Source organism: Neopsephotus bourkii, unplaced genomic scaffold (genome assembly GCF_033783945.1).
Source record: "Neopsephotus bourkii isolate Nb327-2 ecotype Australia unplaced genomic scaffold, CSIRO-AGI_Nbou_v1 NB_1634, whole genome shotgun sequence".
Classification (NCBI taxonomy): domain Eukaryota; kingdom Metazoa; phylum Chordata; class Aves; order Psittaciformes; family Psittacidae; genus Neopsephotus; species Neopsephotus bourkii.
This window is the reverse complement of record NW_026902109.1, coordinates 8,955,086-8,974,623: the sequence shown is the minus strand read 5'-3', so window position 1 is coordinate 8,974,623 and position 19,538 is coordinate 8,955,086. Positions and strand designations below refer to the sequence as shown.

At 36.7% G+C, this 19,538-nt stretch overlaps 1 protein-coding gene across 3 annotated transcripts in view; it reads left to right on the top strand.

The window, feature by feature from the left end:
- GRID1 (glutamate ionotropic receptor delta type subunit 1) overlaps positions 1 to 19,538 on the top strand; it is a 604,451-nt gene that overhangs the window by 467,549 nt on the left and 117,364 nt on the right. For all 3 annotated transcript variants that reach the window (XM_061373714.1, XM_061373713.1, XM_061373715.1), the window contains one exon: positions 15,315 to 15,368. In XM_061373714.1, coding sequence (XP_061229698.1) covers positions 15,315 to 15,368 — 54 coding nt within the window. The remainder of the gene's footprint in view (positions 1 to 15,314; positions 15,369 to 19,538) is intronic.

The window sequence follows — 19,538 nt, the reverse complement described above, 5'->3', positions numbered from 1 at the left end:
TACTTCCTGGTATTGACTGTGTGCCTTTGATACATTCAGATGGAAAGAATGGTAATGGTTTGTTCTGAATTTCTCCTTGCACCCATGCTTGTCATTAGATTATTCAATGAGAAAACCAAGTTGTAAAGATTGAACAGTAATTTATCGTTGTTTCTATCTTATCCATACAATATATGATATACATTATGTAACTAAGGGTGGCAAAATTACTTAGATAAAGAATAATTCTGAAAACATTTACATATGTAAATTTAAAAGGGGATTGGTATGAGCCCAATTAGTCATATGTTTCGTACCATAGTTATCTTTAAAGTATGATACTGAAAATTTACATCCATTTTTTAATTGTGGTCATTTTACTTAAAACATTGAAGGAACTTTGATATTCGCACCAAACAGATATTTCTGACTTTTTTTTTTTTCCCCCAAGGTTTCTCATTTTCTGTGGTAGTAACTCAAACAGTGATAAAAACAAGACATCTCTGGTTTTTTAATTTATTACCACAATTATCCATCTGAGACAGGTTTTGAGCCTTCCTTAGCAATTGGATGGAATAGCAAAGTTTAGGATTGTATACACTGGTTTCCAAAGCTGCACAGACATGTAACTCAGAAGCAGGACTTGAGAAGCAATGAGTTTATTGAGCAATTAATCATCAGTTATTAAATGAAAGAGAAAATTCAATTTTGGTAAATTAATAATGCTTGGTAGTCATGGGGAATGATCCAGGCCCATGTGAAGTCTGGGAAAACTGCATATCTTAGTCATTTTTAAAGTACATTAATAAAACTGTTTAAAATTATTATTAAAATTATTATGCATTTTGGTTGCTCTTAATCCATTGTGGGCTTTAGTAGTGGAGTTTCAAATTAGAGCACAGTAAGAATGCCTGATAGTTGTTTGGTTTGGTTTTTTGGTGTTACTATTTTTTTGAGCAAGTATAATTTTTCTGATAAATTTGTGGCACTTAGCTTGTATGGCAACTATATCCTGTGGTAGAGGGTATTTGCAAGAGTATGTATGCATGTATGCATAGCTTTTACACAAATAAGACTATGTATCTGTAGTGGTTCTAAATGAGAACTGAGAATTGCAATGGCTATTTCTTTCTGTTTACTAAAGCTGAGAAAAACTATCCTCCCATTTTATAACTAGATGGTAAATGGGGTTGAAAATAATTTGCTTGGGTTTTGAAAGCTGGTGGAGACATGTTTTTTTGCATTTACCACCACTCCCCGGGTGCAGCCTTTCAGCCAGTTCCACCACCACCACACAGACCACTTGTCTGGACCATAATGTATCAGCTTCTCTAGGAGGAGGCTGTGGGAAACCATAGCAAAAGCCCTGGGGAAATCCAGTGGGACAATGTCCACTATTTACCCCACATCAACCAAGCCGGTTACTTTATCATAGAAGGCATCAGGTTTGTCAAGCACGATTTTGATGGTTGAATCCATGCTGACTTTTACCAATCATATGATTCATTTGACCTGTTATAGCCCCCCAGGAAGATTTGTTCCATAACTTTCTGGGGCACTTCATGAAGTAAGACTGATGGGCTCGCAATTTCCTGGATCCTCCTTTAAGCCCTTCTTGTAGATGGGGGTGACAATGGCCTTCTTCCAGTCTTTTGAGATGTCCCCCAATCTATGACTTCTCAAAGATTAAGCAGAGTGCCCTCGCAGCAATGTCAGCTAGCTCTCTTAACACCCTTGGGTGGATAATATCAGAGCTCATCAATCTGTAGGGGTCATCCTCAGTGTAATCATTCATATATCAGCTCTTCCTTACTGATGGTGGATCTGTGTTTGCATTAACCTAGAGTTTTGTTCCCAACGCCTGGGGCTCAACAGTGCCTGTTAAAGACAGAGGTGAAGAAAGTGTTCTGAATTTCTGCCATTTCATCACTGTTGGTTACTAGTTCCCCTCCCCTGCTTAACAAAAGGCCAATATTTTCCTTCTGTTTCTGCTTGTTGTTTATGTACATGAAGAACCCTTTCTTGCAGTTTTTGACATTTCTGGCCATTTTCAGTTTGAGCTGAGCTTTTGCTTTTCTAACTATATCTCTACACATGCTGGTAAAGCCATTGTAATTCCCAGAGGTTATTAATCTGCTTTTCCATCTCTGGTATGCTTCTCTTTTTGTTTTGAGCAGACTCGGAAGCTCACAGTTAAGCTAAGGGGCTCCTGCTCCACTTACTTTCCTTCCCTTTAAAAGGAATGAACCGTTTTTGTGCTTCCAGGAGAGTGTTCTTAAAAATCTCCCAGCACTTGCTAGCTCCTTTATCCTCCATGGAAGCTTCTCACAGAATCCCTCCCAACTGAGCTCTGGGTAAGTTGAAGTTTGCTCCTCTGAAATAGAAAATCTTTGTCTTAGTACCAACCTTCAGCATGCTCAGCCAGATCCTGAAGTCCGCAATATTGTGATCAGTGCAGCCAAGTCTCTCACTAACCAAGGTATTATAAAGCAGGTTTTCTAGGTTTGTGAGTAGCAAGTCCATTAGTGCCTCATTCCTGTTGGCACATCTCTCTTTCATTTTTAAAAGAGTAGGAAAATCCGTGGTGTAAAGGCTTTTAAAACTGCTGTAGACTCTTCAGTCTGCCTGGTGAGGCAAGAGGTAAAAGGGGGTATAGAGAGGAAGAGTTTTATGTTTGTAGAATTTTATCTACAGATGAGGGCAAATGGCTCCATTTGTCTCCAGGTTTGGAACAGAGGAAGTAGCTGGTGAGGGTTTCAGAATAAAGACTGGTTGGGTACTTGTAACTAATTTGGCAAATAAATCTTTCTCTGAAATAGGGAGTATGGAATAGCTAAGGGAAAGCTAAATAATAGCATAGAGTGTACTACAGCAGTCTTTTCACTTGACTGATAGTATTTCTGCTTCAGTCATACAGCAGGTAAGTGAGTAATGTCTTGTGGTTGTTGAAAGGGGCAGGAAGAAGTTAGCTGACAGGGAGACAGCCAAGACATACATTTTAGGGAGAACTGCTGAATAGACAATGAAAAGAAATAGGGGACAATGGGAGGTTAGGGAATGTGATGTTTGAGCATGGTGTGTAGGCTGCTGTGAGAGACAATTTGCACAGATCTCAGCCATGTGGTATATCATCTAACACAGCTAACTGAAGCAGTGAAATGTGCTCTCAAAGGGAAGGAAATAGTAAATCTTGTGGGGGAAATGGCTTCTTGCCACTTGTCCCAGAAGTGTTGCCCTGGTGGGAAAGGCATCTTTCTCATAGAAGCCAGCAGTTGATGACAAAAAAATTTACATATTCCAACTGTTTCAAAAGGACTGCCCTTCTCTGTTTTCTTATTGCTAAAGCCACAGAAGGGGATGAATACACGACCTATAGGCAGAATATAAACAAACAGTGTGGTCTAATGGTTTATATTATTTACAGGTAAGTGTATGACTTGACCAATAAATCCTACTTAGCATAGCTAGTAGCATGCTAATACAGTTCTGCTGTTCTAGATGATGCAGGTCCCCGAACACATGCAGCTGTGATTTGCCTACATGTGTCAGGCTTAGATGTACAGCTATTTATGCATGCATATATGTGTGTGTATACAGTTATTCCTGTACATCAAGCTTGAGTAAATTTGCTCACATTTATTGAGGAATTTTATGATAAATCCATGCGTGAATTTTTCTGAGTCTTTTCTGTGTGGTGATTACACAACTTTGTCTAAAATATGCTTGATCCTTGGAGCTAGATGTTCTGGGTGTTACTGCTGGCCTGGTTTTCTTCTTTCCCCTTTTCCTGTTTGTTTTATGTGCTCATCCCCAGATGTCTGTGTGGGCACACATATGTATTGGTGTATATCCACACAAATGTGCACATGCACAAGCACACATGAATGGCATGGTGATTCTGGATTGTGGCAGGATAATTCTGTCTGTGAGCTTGAGATTCACGGAGGAAAATAATTCTGCACCTTCCAGTGTTCAACTGAAAACAATTAAACCGCAGTTTTAGGAGTAGCTGTAGGTGTGACACAATAGAATATAATTTGCAAGTACAAATTTGCAGTGATTTCTAAGTAACAGTTTTGTTTTCAGTTTGAATGTTCTAATGAAGAAAGCCATAAAAGCTACAGATTTATGTGCATAGCCAAGAGTACATAATTTCAAAGTACTATTCAAACCAAGATACCAAATGAGACAATGATAACAATGTGCTTCTGGTGAGGGCCTCTGGGACACTGATGGAGAATCTCCAAGCCTGTAGTTTCTTTTCCCTCTTTTGGAGCGTAAAGCAGCAGATTCAGTGCATCCTTTGCTGCAATGAACCCTTCTTGTGCTACTGAAGGCAGAAAAGGATCCAGGCTTTTAAAGCATGGATTACTGTTGAAGGCCTTGAACAAAGACAAGTGACTTGAGCTCCTTGTTCTGTCATGTGTTGTGATGTTTATCATGCACTTGCTTTTGAGCTGCAAACAAGGTCTAACAGTACTACATTATTATTGTATTTTTCCATTCTTTTGAAAACCAGCCCGATTTGAACAAAACACATAGTCGGTGGTGTGTGGATTTTTCCCCTCCCCAGAACTCTGTTATATACTTTCTTTCATTAAGAAAGTAAAGCCGAAAATTTCTTTGCTTATGTTTGGTGTGCATTTATTTGTAATAGTCATTTGTAAGGACATGTTAACAGAGTTATTTTACTAAATCGTATGGACTGACATTTTATATAATCTGGATCTATCCAATTTTTCGGATTTGAAGCAGTATTTTGGAGACAGAAGACTTCTGAGGATGCAGTCTTGTCTCCCATAACTCAAATGGAGCTAATATTAATCCCATATTATATTACTAATTCTTGAATCATATGGTTTCCATGGAATGCCATCTTTAGGTTGTTTGGTTGGTGTTTGTTTTTTTTAACTCAGCTCTTCAGAGCTGAAGTAATTAGTCTTCTTTTCTCAGCCCTAAATTCGGAACATAGCAATTCGGCTACTTAAATAGACTTTGAAAAATTAGTTCCTTTTCTTTTACAGTGAAGCTTTAGTAAATAATAAAGATTATGGTAGACAACCTGATTACAATGGTAAAGGATTACCGCTTTTGTACTTAGTGCTTTAAAAAATTAGAACACCTTAATCTTTTAGAAACAATTTGGGCTCGGAAAAACAATTTGCATTGACGCTGACAAGTTGCTTGCCAAGTTCCTGGAGATGTAATTTGGAACATCTGAGATATTAAACCTTGAATGCCTGAATTACTAATAGAAACAGGGACTCAATATTAACTATTTCAGATATGCTGTAGTCTATAAAGTGCATATTTTTGTGCCTTTTCCATAAAACTGAGGAGGCTGCTGCTGTGTTTCTATGTTGTCTCAGGGTAAAAGATGAGACATGAACTCCTGATTTACTTGATCCTGTCCTCTGAAAAGAGAGGGCACCATAACACATAAATATATATTCCATAATTTTTTTCATTGACTGATCATGTACTACCTTGAAATTGAATTGTGTGTAACTTGGCTTGACACTACTGTTGTGAGATGAATTCAGAATCTTACCATAATGTTTAGAAATCTTTGTATTCTCAGACAGAATACATCCATGATCCTACTAGTATCCATGTGTCTTTGTGCTAGCATGGCCATGTGAGCTTAGCAGTTGGGATGCTTTAGTTTGTATACTCCTGAGGTACTTAAAATAGCACTTGAAATACAGCATGCATACTGTCTTATGATTCTGCTTCTAAACTACCTGAACTTAAACTCTGCTTTCAACCAGCTAGACTACAGAAGTCTCTTTCTGTTGGTATTCAAACTTTCTTACTCTATTGACATTTCAGGGATACATCTTAGATTCTAATTGTTTATGAGTGCACAGATTGCTAGATGTCAGACAATAAACCTCTAATAAGCCTCTAGTTTTTCAAACTGAAGAAGTTTCAAATAACAGCAATTTTTTCTTTTTTGTTCTCTGAGTGCCTGACCTTATTTCTTATAGTAGTGATTTTCACCATAATTATGTTTCTGTTTTCAGAAGCCATCATTTTTTTAAATGCTCTCTAAATACCTCTGTATTTAGCGTACTTTCTATGTTTCTATCATAGTTAATTCCTTTAATAATATTTGTCAGGATTGCTACTGATAATATTAAATAATCTAGTAAAGCTTTCAGGTTCAAAAGGAGTAACTGCTGAGAAAATGGGCTAACTGAACGCTCGAAATCTGGGGACAGCAGAAGAAATTTGGAATTTAAGGTCCTCTATTGTGGAGCTAAGAACCTCATCTGTGCTTAGCTTCTTTCAACTCATGATTTCACTGTCTTACCAGATAATTTGTTTTTCTCTCTCTGGCTTTAAGATTTTAGATTTTGTTAAATGCACACCACCTCTGTAGAACTTTTTAACAGTTTAATGTTATTCTTCTTTACTCACCTTTGACTGCAGGAACACTATGCCAGGAAGTCTTTCTTTCCTTTATTATACTTCCCCCACATTTACATGTGTTCAGTCTGTTTTGCCATAAAGTCCTGTTTATTTATTTGTTTTCTGTTAGCTTGCTATAAATATAATTCAATTTCTGATTATAATGTCACCATATTTGTATTCTTCATATTGCTAATTTTACATCTTGCACTGCCCTCTCTGTTTAGATGTGGCTGTTAGTATATCCTCATTAACAATTTTTTATAGTCTTAAAAATTAAAAGTAGATTTACACACTGTGAGCCTTACGTACTCTTTAGTATTTAATTTGCTTCTAGTAGTTTCAGACTTAGGCACTCAAGGCCAGCACTGAAAGTCTTACCTGAAAGACTCACTTAGGAAAGGTTCCTTTTAACGAGAATACTTTTCAGTGGTTACATTTACTGTTTGTTTTTTTTACCACAAGTTTTTTTTCTGCCTATTCCTCTTCAATAGCTGCATTCTACATTAATTTGTACTGTGCATCTCTCACCTATGAATAAATATTCCTTTAACTTTTCACTGATACCTGACCTAAGTGAAGATAATTTTGTTTTTAATCTTCTTTCTTTTTTGCTTCAAGGCCACATTTATTGTCCTGGCTTGCTGACCTCTTTCTTCTTTGCTTTCTGATGACAGGCCAGTCAAACTGTCTCTCGTGCAATTCAACAGCTCTTGGGATTCTGTGAATCTCCAATCTTCTCAATTTTTATTTTCATCCACCATCTTTCCCCTCTCCTTCATTTTCCTTCATTTGTGGTTTTTTTTTTTTTCAGTTTTCCATATGTTGTCCTCATCACCCATAAGTCTCAGCCCTTGGATTTTATATTCTTTGCGCTTGTGCAGTTCATCTGCTCTCTTTTTTTGCTTGCCTGTTTGCAATATTCAGCATTCTTTTTTCTCTATGCAGGTATCTTGCCCTATAATGCATTCTTTTTCTTGCCATCTGTGGTCAATGCTCTCTCTTGTCTTTGTGCTTACATGCTCCAGGTCTTTCTGTTTGCAGGTATTTACAACTCCTGTTATGTCAGATTAATATTTTCTCTGCTTTCCTGTGTGTTCTCTTTAAAATTATTCGGAATTTCTGCCATGTGTCCAGATGCTTCTCTAGTCCTTACTTCTACTCTTCCATATTTTCCATCAGGTGATAATATAATTTTCCCATCAGGTCACCACTTAAGGACGTGTCTTTATTTTTTTCAGCTAGCAACATTTATTGTCAAATTCTTTTGTGTCTCTTATAATAATGGATGTAACCCTGATGTAAAAAATAGTCTATCTAATGTAATATTTTTTCCCTCATCTATTACATTTAAGTCTCACAAACTGCATTTTGGCTTTCCAAGACACTGCCTTTTAAAAGTTTTCCCTAGATGAAATCTTATCTAAAAAAAAACGGATAGAAATCAGTGCTAAGAGTAGTATACCACAAGTCAAACATGCTCAGATTTTAAGCCAGAAGAAGTTGCAGTGTATAGTTCCTCTTCTTCTACTCTTCTTCATGATTTTCTTTATTTCAAATGTCTCTCTTGATTAACATTAAACTTATACATATGTTTTCTTCAGCATAGTTTTTGCCTGATCACCTATGCTCTAGGTATACTAGAAACTAGTATGTTGCAACTAGTGCAGTACAAACTTTAAAACATATTATTAGTATATATCAGTTCGAGTTATTATCAAATCATATTGTGCAAAATGTTATATACATCTTCTAATTAGCATTCATCAACTGGAGGGGTGTGTGCTAAAAGCTGGTGAAGTTTTGTGTTATATTTACTCCTGTTTGCATGAAATATCTTGTTAGCAACTGAAAACAGAATTGAGTTGTGGATGGTATTTGGGAATTTGCTCTAGGATGTTTTTTTTTCTCTCCCCTTCACCTTTTTTTCCCTCTTCCCCCCCCCCCCCCTCCCCCACCCCCTCGTTTTTATCCTTACCCCTCATCTTTTCCTTAATTAGGTTATTTAGCTTGTGGAGGAGCTGAGAGGTCAAGAAAAGACCCTCTCATATCATTTGGACAGACACCATAAAGGAAATGTTACAGTTTTTGGGGAGATAGCCCAGACTAATGGCTAGACTTCTGATCAGGAGAACACAGATATCTGTATGACTGACTTGCCCTAGCTTTTGTGGGAGTTTCAAGCTGAATATGCCAAGTTTACAGGTTTAAACTACTGAAGGAACCCAGAATAATTAAAATACAATCTAATTTCATGATAGCCCTTCGATAATTATTTGTGCTTTATCAGTAGCATTGAGAGAAGAATAGCTTTTTTTTTAGCAATGTAGTTCTGCAGAAGAGTAACAAGGAAATATCAGGCCTCACGTTTTGATGTAACAGTGCATGATAACATGAAAAATGTCCCAACTGAGTGAGGTTCTTTAGTAATATGTTTATACAGTGTAGATGAAAAATGAAGTAATACAATGAATTATCAGGAAATGTGGATTTCCAAAGCATGTTATGCTTGTGGCTCATGAACGATTTCAATGAAGCTAATATGTACTGAGATTTGGAATTGACAGTTTATGAAGTCAACTGTATGAATGACATGAGCTAGTGATCACTGAAAGACAGCAAATCAGTGAGCCTGTTAGGTGCGGTTTTTCTGTGTGTGTGTGTGTGCACGTTTCTGGGAATATGTTCTGAAAAAAAGGAAAAACATAGAATTTATGGCAAAACTTTTTTGTTAAAAGTACAAATATTTCATGGAGAATGATGTTCAGTAAGAAAGGGTCAGTTTCAGTTGATTTCCTGATCTGATAAAGTATGTCATGTAACCTCTTTAAATTACCATTTTACTATTTAAAGAGGGAAGAATTTCATATTTCACTTTGAAATGACATTTAGATATTTTAATTAACTTGTATTAAATATGTAAACTTACAGTCCTAATTCAGTTTACTGCAACTGAGTTTTTTTCTTCAGGATTCTTAGTCCAAAATGTCTTAGCTTTATAAACTTCATCTAGAGTTGGGATGTTGTACTGCCACCTGGAAAATTTAATTTTGATCCCTGTACCAATGATACCATTACCAATTAAACTTTAGAAATGATAGCATGTTTGAGTATTTTTTAATAAACCATAAGTATTATAAGATGATTTAAATTATTTTTATAAATACTTTATTGTGGCTAGCAATGCTTATTTACTTATTTTTAATCTATTAAATATTATGGGGTTTATGCTTCTCTGGAGATAACAAGAGGTATTTGTTTAAAATGCAGAGAAAAGAAAGCTTCTAATGAAGTGCAAGAATCTCAGTAACTGCTCTGGAGAAATCATTTTTCTGTGAAATTGTTATCTATGCAAGTCACTCCTGACAAGAACTGCAGTATTTTAATTGAAGAAGTTTCTAAATATAAACTAGGTATCTTTAGGATATAGACTGAACCCATCTACTCTGCCAGAATTGACTTTTTCATATCTCCTATCTTGTTTGTGTCTGTGACATACACAAAGCTTCTAAGATAAACAGGTGCACTTTAATAGTGTATATTTAATTACTTTCAGGTGTATTGCATCGAAAACTTGGTCTAGATCTCTTCTTTGGGATGTAAACCAGGTTCCTGATTCCTAGGGTGTTTTCCTGGACATTTAAGTCAAGAAAAAAAAACATTTAAAAAAAAATACAGGTCCAACTCCTGCAGTGAAACCCAGCAGCTGGAGCTAGGTTTGGCTCAGGCTTCAAAAGGGCATGAAGAAGGCAGTGACTTTTTCTTTTTTCCTATTGCTGGTTTACTGTAATAGATTTCGAATTGGTTCTAAAGAATTTTTCTTTTTGTGGAGTGAAGACAGTAGGTAAATAATTTCTCCAACGATGTGAAGTGGGAAAGAAGCTACTTTTCACAGCAGGTCACTGGCTATAACCTTGCTTGGGACAGTAAGAGCTGGAGACAGTTTTCTTTTGAAACCTGTCCATTGGCAAAGTAAAGTGAGCAGGTAATTAATTGCAAGGATTGGGATTGATCCTTTCTGCAAGATTTGCAGAGAGAAGATTTACTTCCCCAAGCGCTTTACTTACACCTTCAATATTAATAATTTAAAAACAAGCAAACCCAAAGAAAAAAAAAAGTATTTTGTAGTAGTAAAGCTGACCTTAAGTATTTCCATCCTCATCCTGTACCACTGGGGTCTCTAAAAAGAACTTGGGTATCCTGAAGGCTTGCTCACTGCTCAGCTTGCTCTGTGCCTGGTTTTCTGTTACAAGCATCCTGTGGGCTGACTGTTGGTAGTCTGTCTGGTGGTAGGGGTTTTCAGTAGGGTTGCAAGCTGGAATAGAGCTGCATAGGAGGAGCTTTGTAAATGGGCCTGGTTCCTGGAGCTGTGGTCTTGAGATGATTGGATGTATCTGCTGGTGCCTCCACAGAGCCTTCCATGCTGCAGGTGTATCTGTTCTCTGCTGCCACCTGTACTAGTCATTGGTTTGCAGCAGCTTCGGTTTTGTGTTCTTTCAGTATCTCTTAGGATGCTCTTCCCAAGTTATTTTCTAACTGTGAACTTCCCAGTCTACACTCTCTTTCTTTTCTGTTGGCTTTTTTTTTTTTTTTTCTTCTGAAAAGCTATGGTGCTCTTTATCCTGAACATTAAGGTAGGGGATGTGCAAGTAATACCCTTTACTAGTTTGATATCCCTCCTAGCAAAACACTCTGGTGGTTCTTTTATGATTTCAGGGTGGCAGCACTTGTTTCCAAAAATGTAGATACAACGGGACCATCTGTGTTTGCCATCTGCAATACATTTCCTTCTAGGATCCCGGGGTTAGTTATGGGGCTTCCAGACATTCCTACTGCCTCTCCCCTGAGTACAAAGGAGACAACAGGTTTGTAACTATAACACAGATGTGTGTAAGCCTAAACTCTTCAGCACATTCTGCTGTAACTGAACACAGTCTGCCTGTATCTGAGAACACACCAGCTTCTAAGTTGTGTCCAGCCACTGATCCTTACATTCCTTTCTACACAGCCTGCTTTTTGCTGTTTATACGGAGGTGTTGACCCTAGCAAAGCAGCCAGGTATTGTGGAAAAGAGCCTTCCCTGTATCTAGCCAGCCATTATACACTTGGAAATGCTTTCAGTTTCAGATGTTTTGAGACGGTCAGGAAAGGGTTGTGTGGGTAGTCATTTTTTTTCCCCTGCAGAATTGCTTCATTTCTGTATGTAACAATAGTTATTGCCTACTTTCCTAACTTCTTCTTTTAAACCTGCAACTGCCATTAAATGAAATAATGAACCAAGTTACTTATTCATAAAGGCAATGTAAATACTTATTCTCCACTGTATTCCAATAAAACAATTGTCATGGATTATTGGCAGTAAATTATTTTAAGTTATATAATTAAAAGTAAACAAAAACATACATAAACATATATTTGATCATTTTTTATGAAGCATCTTCTTTTATTATTGCTGGTATGAGATCTGAAATCTTAATGCTCATATTTTGATTTTCAGTGCCATTTCTATTGCAGGTGTTTTCTACTGAGAAATTATAAAGTTTTCTACATTCACTGCCCCCCTTTCCATCTTTTCAGATTGGCCCAGTTCTGAAAATATCATGTATATGTTGTCATTGATGGTGGTCCACTAACTGAATTATAATTCTTTTGTTTGGGTTCCGCATTTTAACATTTGGCTGTTGAAATGTAATTGGGGAAGAAGAAGGGCAAGCAGTCTCCAAAAAACCCTCCTTTCTTTTACAAATCTGTAGAAGCTATTTGCTAGTCTAAAAGAAAACAGAGATGGTCTTTAATTTCCAGTGTGCTGTTTATCTCAAAAGCAGATTTTCTATTTGGTAGAGATGTTGAGGCATTAGTCCCAAGTATCGTCTAGCTGGTATGTACATACAGAGTATGAAAAGAACTAGGGTATTTTGCAGCCGTATTAATAATTTTTCCACAAACCCCCGCAATAAAATATTTTAGCACCTGAATCCTGCTCCAATAGATGGCAGAGCTTTCTCCCAGCCAGAGTGATCGCACAAATTCCTAGCCTGCTTTCTTTAGTATAGGGTACATTTATGAAATAAACTGTAATTGATCCTTTAGGATTTTTCATTGACATTAAGAATGGGTGACCATAATCTCTCAATTGCTGATACCTTTTCCTCTTCAAAGAAAAAGAAACACAGTAAGTTACAAACGTTTTTTCTTATTCTGAGAATTCTGAATAAATTTTCCTTCTTTTCATGCTGCTTAACTTCAACAAGCCTCTGGAAATACACCTGCAATACACCAGTGCTGTAAGAAGGTTGAAAATTCTGAGATGCATCTTTCAATATTTCATTTTAGGATTCTTTAGGACAGCAGTCTGTAAATATGGTACAAAGTCTGACCCACAGAATACAAGAAGTGTTTGCTTTCTCTCAGCATGTCTTGGTGTATAATAATGCGTCATGCTACATGTTACAGTTCTAAATAGAAGATATTTATGGACACCTAAACTTGCCTATCTGTAGTTGTTTCTAAATACATTTCAGGCTTTTACAATGTAGAGCCATTGACTTCTGTAGGAGGTGCTGAATAGTCTAGCACTCTGATGACTAAAGATAAACTCTTAGCAACCTAAATTTAGGCACCTCATTTAAAAAACTTTGGCCCAGATATGTGAACCCAGAAGAATGAATCACAATAATTCATTTCAAATTCCCTGGTTCTTGGGGCTCCCCAGACTTAGCATTTATTCATACAAATTGCTCAGTGTTGCAGATAAATCACAAAAGATGGCTAGGGCCAGTGCAATAACTCTGCACCTGAGCATTATTGTTTAGTTCTGCTTTGTTAATGTTGACAGCACTTTGCTTTTCCTCTGTATGTTACAGCTCCTGGCTATTTTGGCTTTGTCTGAATATGATAGAGGGGTAAATAGGGAGAAAGTTTACAAGTTTTTGCCCTCATTTTCATTATTGCTAGCCTTCCTAATAGTCACAATTCTTCTGCTAGCTTAAAAGAAATACAAGGGAGACAATTACCAAGGGACAAAATTCTTCATGTCATGCTTAAAAGAGGATTATCTTGTCAGATGTGCTGTTCATCTCTGTTGACACCAGCAATAGTTAATTTCCCACAATGCTGTTCAGGAAGATGATGGTAAATCCTGTGCTCTGTGTTGATTTTTCTCTTTTGACTTCTTTGTGGTTTCTCTTTAGAGATTTTTGTCTCTTTAAAGGAGTACACCTTGTGAATGTGACAAGTAGATTGAGGTGTGCATGTTGCCCACGATTTTCATTTAGCTTTTCATAGGCCACACAACTGCTTAGGGTTTTAAAATACAGTTGCTTAGATGAGTAATTTATACTCAGTTTTTTAACACAGTATAAATTAAGAGTAATGTTTTTAAATGTTGGGGTTGGCTATTGAGCCAGGTTTTAGTTTGGATTGGTTTGGTTGGTTTTGGTGGGTTTTTTTTTCTAGGATCAGGTAACAGTACTCCCTTTGCCTGTGTTAAGGGTGGATAACCTTTTTCACTGCAGCTTTGTAAGTGTGGGTGTTTATTCTAAGCCAGTCATCTGTAGTCAGTGTCATGAGAGAAGGTGATTCATCCCACCTGATGCTAAATATCTGAGAGGCTTATTATGAAAATGTGTTCTGCGAAAGAAGGTGATTGATGATGTTCCTGCCCAATCCAGTACCACAGTCTACAGAGCCCCTCTATACCTGTGTAATTGTTTTGAGGCCACACACAATGAGCAGGGTGTGGAAATTACCTTGATTAAAAAACAGTGACTGGAAGTATCTTGTTAATCTGTATGTTTATTTGTTTGTTTGTTTGTTTGTTTTAACTGGGTTAATTTCAGTGATTCATAGGGCCATTTATAACACAGGGATAAAAATACTTTTTCAATATATAAGGGTATATTGTCACAGAAGAAAGAAGTGGTTGAAGGCAGAGACAGTCAGAACTTTGTGTAGTGAACTGCCTCCTGAAATACATGTGTGCACTGGGATTGTCCTGTTTTATTAGGTAAGATGAATCCATAGTAGCTGTTTAACTGTGAGTTAAGCAGGACATTAGCAATATCGTTATCACTGTAGTGTCCACCTCTTGATGCTTGATTTTGCTTTGTTACACTATAAAGCATCTTGAAGTGAGCTTATCCATGTCAAACAAAGGGGTTATAATCTTCCGTGTATATTGCCAAATCTTTCCACTGAGTTCCTCAGTACTAGTAGTGCTGTCTATACTAGCAGTCTTTCCCAATTTTAGCATCTTAGTGAACCATAAGGGTTATATATGTATGGATAGATATACTGCCCGATGAGATGGGCTGTTTCTTTATAATAGTGATTATCTGAGTCCACACCAGGAAGCCAGAAAAAGTGTCCATGCAAATCATAAGTTTGTCTTGGGTCTTATATAAACATGAAGAGAGGATGACTCATATGAACTTCACTTGAGTGTCTCAGAGTAGCGTTTTGCATGAGATAGGTTGTCTAGCAGTTAAACTATAGGAGTTGTAATGGGGCTGAGGCAGTATACTTTGGGAGTCATATTGAAAAGCAACCCAGACCATTTGGATGCATTACATATATAATGTGGAAGTTAAATCTTGTGTTCTGTATGCGGTTGTTCAGCATAGGATTCCTTATCGTGTTGATGTACCACCCTACTCCAACATGCTTTTGTGGTACATCTAGGGAATATCTTCATGGTCAAAGTAGTTTGGTTTATGTACTAAAGTCAGAGAAATGTGACTAGCACCAATAGGATTCTTCCATGAAGAAGCAGTGGAAGAGATTAAAAGAGCTACACTGAAACAATGCCAATAACAACGAAAGCAAGCAAAATTAGCTTTATAGTAACTTTTAATATAAGTTTTTTTCTGGAATATGTTTAACGCATTTAATTTTTATTATTATATTTCTTTTTATTTTTGTAGGCTGTGGAAACCAACCTTGCATCAAAGGATAGTCACTGGGTCTATGTAAATGAGGTAAGAAAGTCAAAAGAGATAGCGTAGCTTGGTACATTCACTCATCACTGTCTTTTGTTTCACATGTTTGACACACCAAACTGAACATATACTTGGCATATTTGCTTTTTGAATGGTACAAGATGCAAAGTCTGTGGGGTCATTGTTTGCCTGTCTCAGTTGAATTGGCATATGTTGAATACCAAAGGTCAAAATAAAGCTTCCAGAATACCTCACAGCAGCTGGGAGACTATTTTTAACTTCATGCTGACCCTACTATATCAATTCCTATTTAAGCAGAGAATATCTCAAAAGAAACCTCAAATACATGCATCCATATCTGGCAGAATCTCACCCTTCACTGCAATGAAAGCCTGCACTCAGATATGAGGAAAGATCACTCAAGCTACTTTTAAGCTTAGCTTGTTTGAATATGCATTTACATGTTTTCTTTAGTGCAGAATTGTGTTGGTGTTTGGCCAGGATCCAGGATAGCATAGATTTGTACTATTTCCTCGCTGCAGCAAATGGTGTTCTGCCCCACTACTATGATTATTTATTTTACCTTAGTCCCATGATGCCCTAATGGGCATTCGTTCAGACTCTTACTTAAAAAGCAATGGAAACCTTGGAATGTTTTACCATATATAATAATTCATAAATCGCTGATTGTTCAGGATAAATGACACCATTTTATATATGTCTGGTTTTAATAATGATTTGTTAAGAGAGTAAAATATCTAAATTAAAAACTGATCAGTGTTTTATTTTTGTATTATGAATGCATGGCCTCTACTTTAATAACCAATTCCTTTTTTAATTTCTCATTCCTTTATTTTCACCTAACTAATAATTTTGGATAGGCTACTTTTACTAGTAGCTATAAATTGTATTGTGTGGCATTAGAAAGGCTCTGTAATTAAATAGGGGTTGGGGAAAGTAAGTGAAGTCTCTGCTTATAGAGGCTTTATAAATTCTTTCTAGTACTTGTTACATTCAAGTAACTCCTGATTTGTCAGCTGTAGTAATGACCTGCTACAAAATATTAGCAAGATGCCCAGAGACTCAGTGTTTATATTCACATAAAGATAATACAGTTCATATTTCTCTAACCACTTACAGAGGGGGAATGTTTGTGAATTTATTAATGCTGTTATTGTTCAAATATTAAAACTTACTTTCTGAAGCCTGGATATGTAACATCACAAATAAAAACCTTCAGCAGTTATGCACAAACATGTGCATGCTTACACAAACGCATTATACAGGGTGTCAAGTCTGCTTTTATTTGGGGAACTTCTATTTTTTTTCTTTTCTGCCTAGAGACTGGGTAGAGAAGCTATAGTAGCGAAATGTAAATCTGAAATATAACTTTTGAGCAAAAAATATTAGTGCCATACTTAAATTCAAACAGGCAAATACAGATTTTTTCAAATTCCTGAAACTTTAGAGAACTCTTTTTAGGCAAAAAGAGGAGGAAATGTTTTGATTATTTTTTTTTTAACAGAAAAGTGTTGGCTTTGTGTGCTTAAAGCTACTGTGTTAGGCGTCTACATGGATGTATATGTAGAAAGATGGAGGTTCTTTAAGTTTGCATCTTATTTAATAGTGTGCATATCCCCATGCTAGCAAGAAGACAGAATGATCATGCTTTCTATGTGCATACTTCCAGTTTGTATCAGTGAGAACTACATGCGTACTTGATGAAAAATATGTTATACCTTAACTGGATGTTGATTGGAGCTGTAGTTTGCAGAATGGAATTAACTTTTTATTCCCAACAGTCAAATCAGCTTTTTGATGTATTTCCACATGAACAGAAAGCCAGATGTAGTCCATTCTGTAAACGGACCAAATACTTAGCTAGTTCTTTTTTTTTATCCCAGGCAGATTGAGGATCTTATACTTTTCACCCATTAGGTCTGTGTGACCTAATGATCCAATTGAAAGGAAAGAGAGGTACTGACCTTGAAAGGGGCAGTAGCAAGAACACAACACAGTGACAATTATTTCCACTGACATTCCTTGTATGAAGAACATTTGGGTTGTAAGCAGGTTCTTTAGGCCTTTGTCACTTCAGGGAACCATTTAAGGGCCTAGTACAGGTTTGATTGCTGAGGTCTATTGATCTTGAACACCTTCTCTCAGTCTGCTCTGTCTTCCACCTCTTGTCAAACCAATGAGAATTTGAACCTTGGACCTACCATGCTATAATAAGAATGACTATATAGTATGGTATTGTTTCAATAAGAGATCATATTATTGTCTTACTTGAATTAAATCAACTTTACTCTCTCTGTATTGACAATCCAATAAATATTTGGGTTAGTTTTTTGTTGGTGGTTTGTTTTTTTCTTTGGGTTTTTTTTTTTTTTGGCTTTATGTTTCTCTCCCATAGGGCAGGGTAGCAGTTAAGTTTTAGAGTTCAGAAATATTTTATCATTTTGATGTTATTAGGTAAGCAACACCACCAAGCTTGTGATGAGCAAACTTAAAACTGTATGGCTGATAAGCTTATTACAGCAAATGAGCTTACTACAGCTGTACTGTCAAGATTCCGTATTTGCTAGTCTCCAGTAAACCAAGTCTCTGTGCTGTTATCTATTCAGTTTGGATACCATTAGAGGTACAAAAGGACTGAGTCATCTTTAAAAAAAAATTAGTGACTTGGGAGTTGCATTCATTGTATGGCACTGGAAGGTAGAAACATTACATGGCAAGTCTTTTAGGATAACATGGGTCTTTGTAGGCAATATTATGCCCTTATATGTCCTCTTTGAAGGCAAATTCATAAAAACCTTACTGTTTTAAAAGTATGGATTTGTAAGTGCCTACTTTTCTCATTTCAGACATTTTATGTTTTAAACTTGCAGAGCTGTCAAAAGTAGTGGAGATTTGAGGGGGAAGAAAAAAGAAATGTATTTCTATTCACCCTCCCCATTTAGATTTATATTTATCATCTTCGTTTTTATTCATCTAGAAATACTGAAACATGCCTGGCATTTGTTTTAGGTAGTAATCCTACCTGAATTCTGGCTTAATTCTGAATTCAGGTGCTGAAGCAGGTCCAGAAAAAGGGCAAAAAAGCTGGTGAAGGATCTGGAGAATAAGTCTTACAGTGAGCAGCTGAGGGAACTGGGGTTGTTTATTCTGGAGAAGGCTCAGGGAGACCTTATTGCTCTCCACAACTACCTGAAAGGAGGTTGTAGTGAGGTGGGGGTTGATCTCTTCTCCCAAGTAACCAGAGATAGGACAAGAGGAAATGGCCTCAAGCTGCACCAGGTGAGGCTTAGTTTGCATATTAGGAAAATCTTCTTTGCAGAGAAGGTGCTCGGGTATTGGAACAGGCTGCCCAGGGAAGTGGTGGAATCACCATGCCTGAAGTGTTGATGAGGCCCTCAGTGATAATGGTTTAGTGGTGATTTTGGCAATCCTAGGATAATAGTTCTACTTGATGATCTTAAAGTTCTTTTCCAACCTACCTGATTCTATGATTTTTATTCTTCTCTTACATTTCTTTGGTTTTGGTAACTGGTATCAAGTATCTCTGCCTGTTTGTCCTGACAGTTTTCATTCTCCCTTTCTTTTTCTTCCTCTTCAGACAAAATGCTGTGCATTGCCCATGGCATATGTCTATGGGAGAGGCACAAGAGCAATACTTGAAACTGAATTTGTATGCGATTGTACTAGGAGCAATGCTCTAGGAGTCTGTCTGCTTTTTTTATTAGCAGCAGCAGTAAGTCTGAGGGTATAAATAGTACTATAAACCATGTTTCCTTTTTTGTTGGACACTTCAGGGTTTTGAAATTGTATCCATTGCAAAGGGAGGAAAAATATAAAAGAAATTAATTGTTCTGTAACACCAGAATTCAGACCAGACAGAAATATTCAAAGTAATTTTATTCCCTCTTATCAAGGTATTTAATTATAATTTCAAGTTTCTAAACATTCTTTATTTTTACATGTAAATCAGTAAAGTACACAAAACAATCAACTACTCTTCATGGAAGTGGAACGGGTACTGAATTTGACTGATATAATATATATAATTTGATGATTGCATGCATCCTTTAATTTGTTTTTCAAAAATACCTTCATTGCTATTCGGAAGTTTAATTAAAAGTTGTAAGACATGGCAAGATAAAGCATAAGGCTACTGGTTGAGGTAGGAGACAATTTTTCATGAAGGAC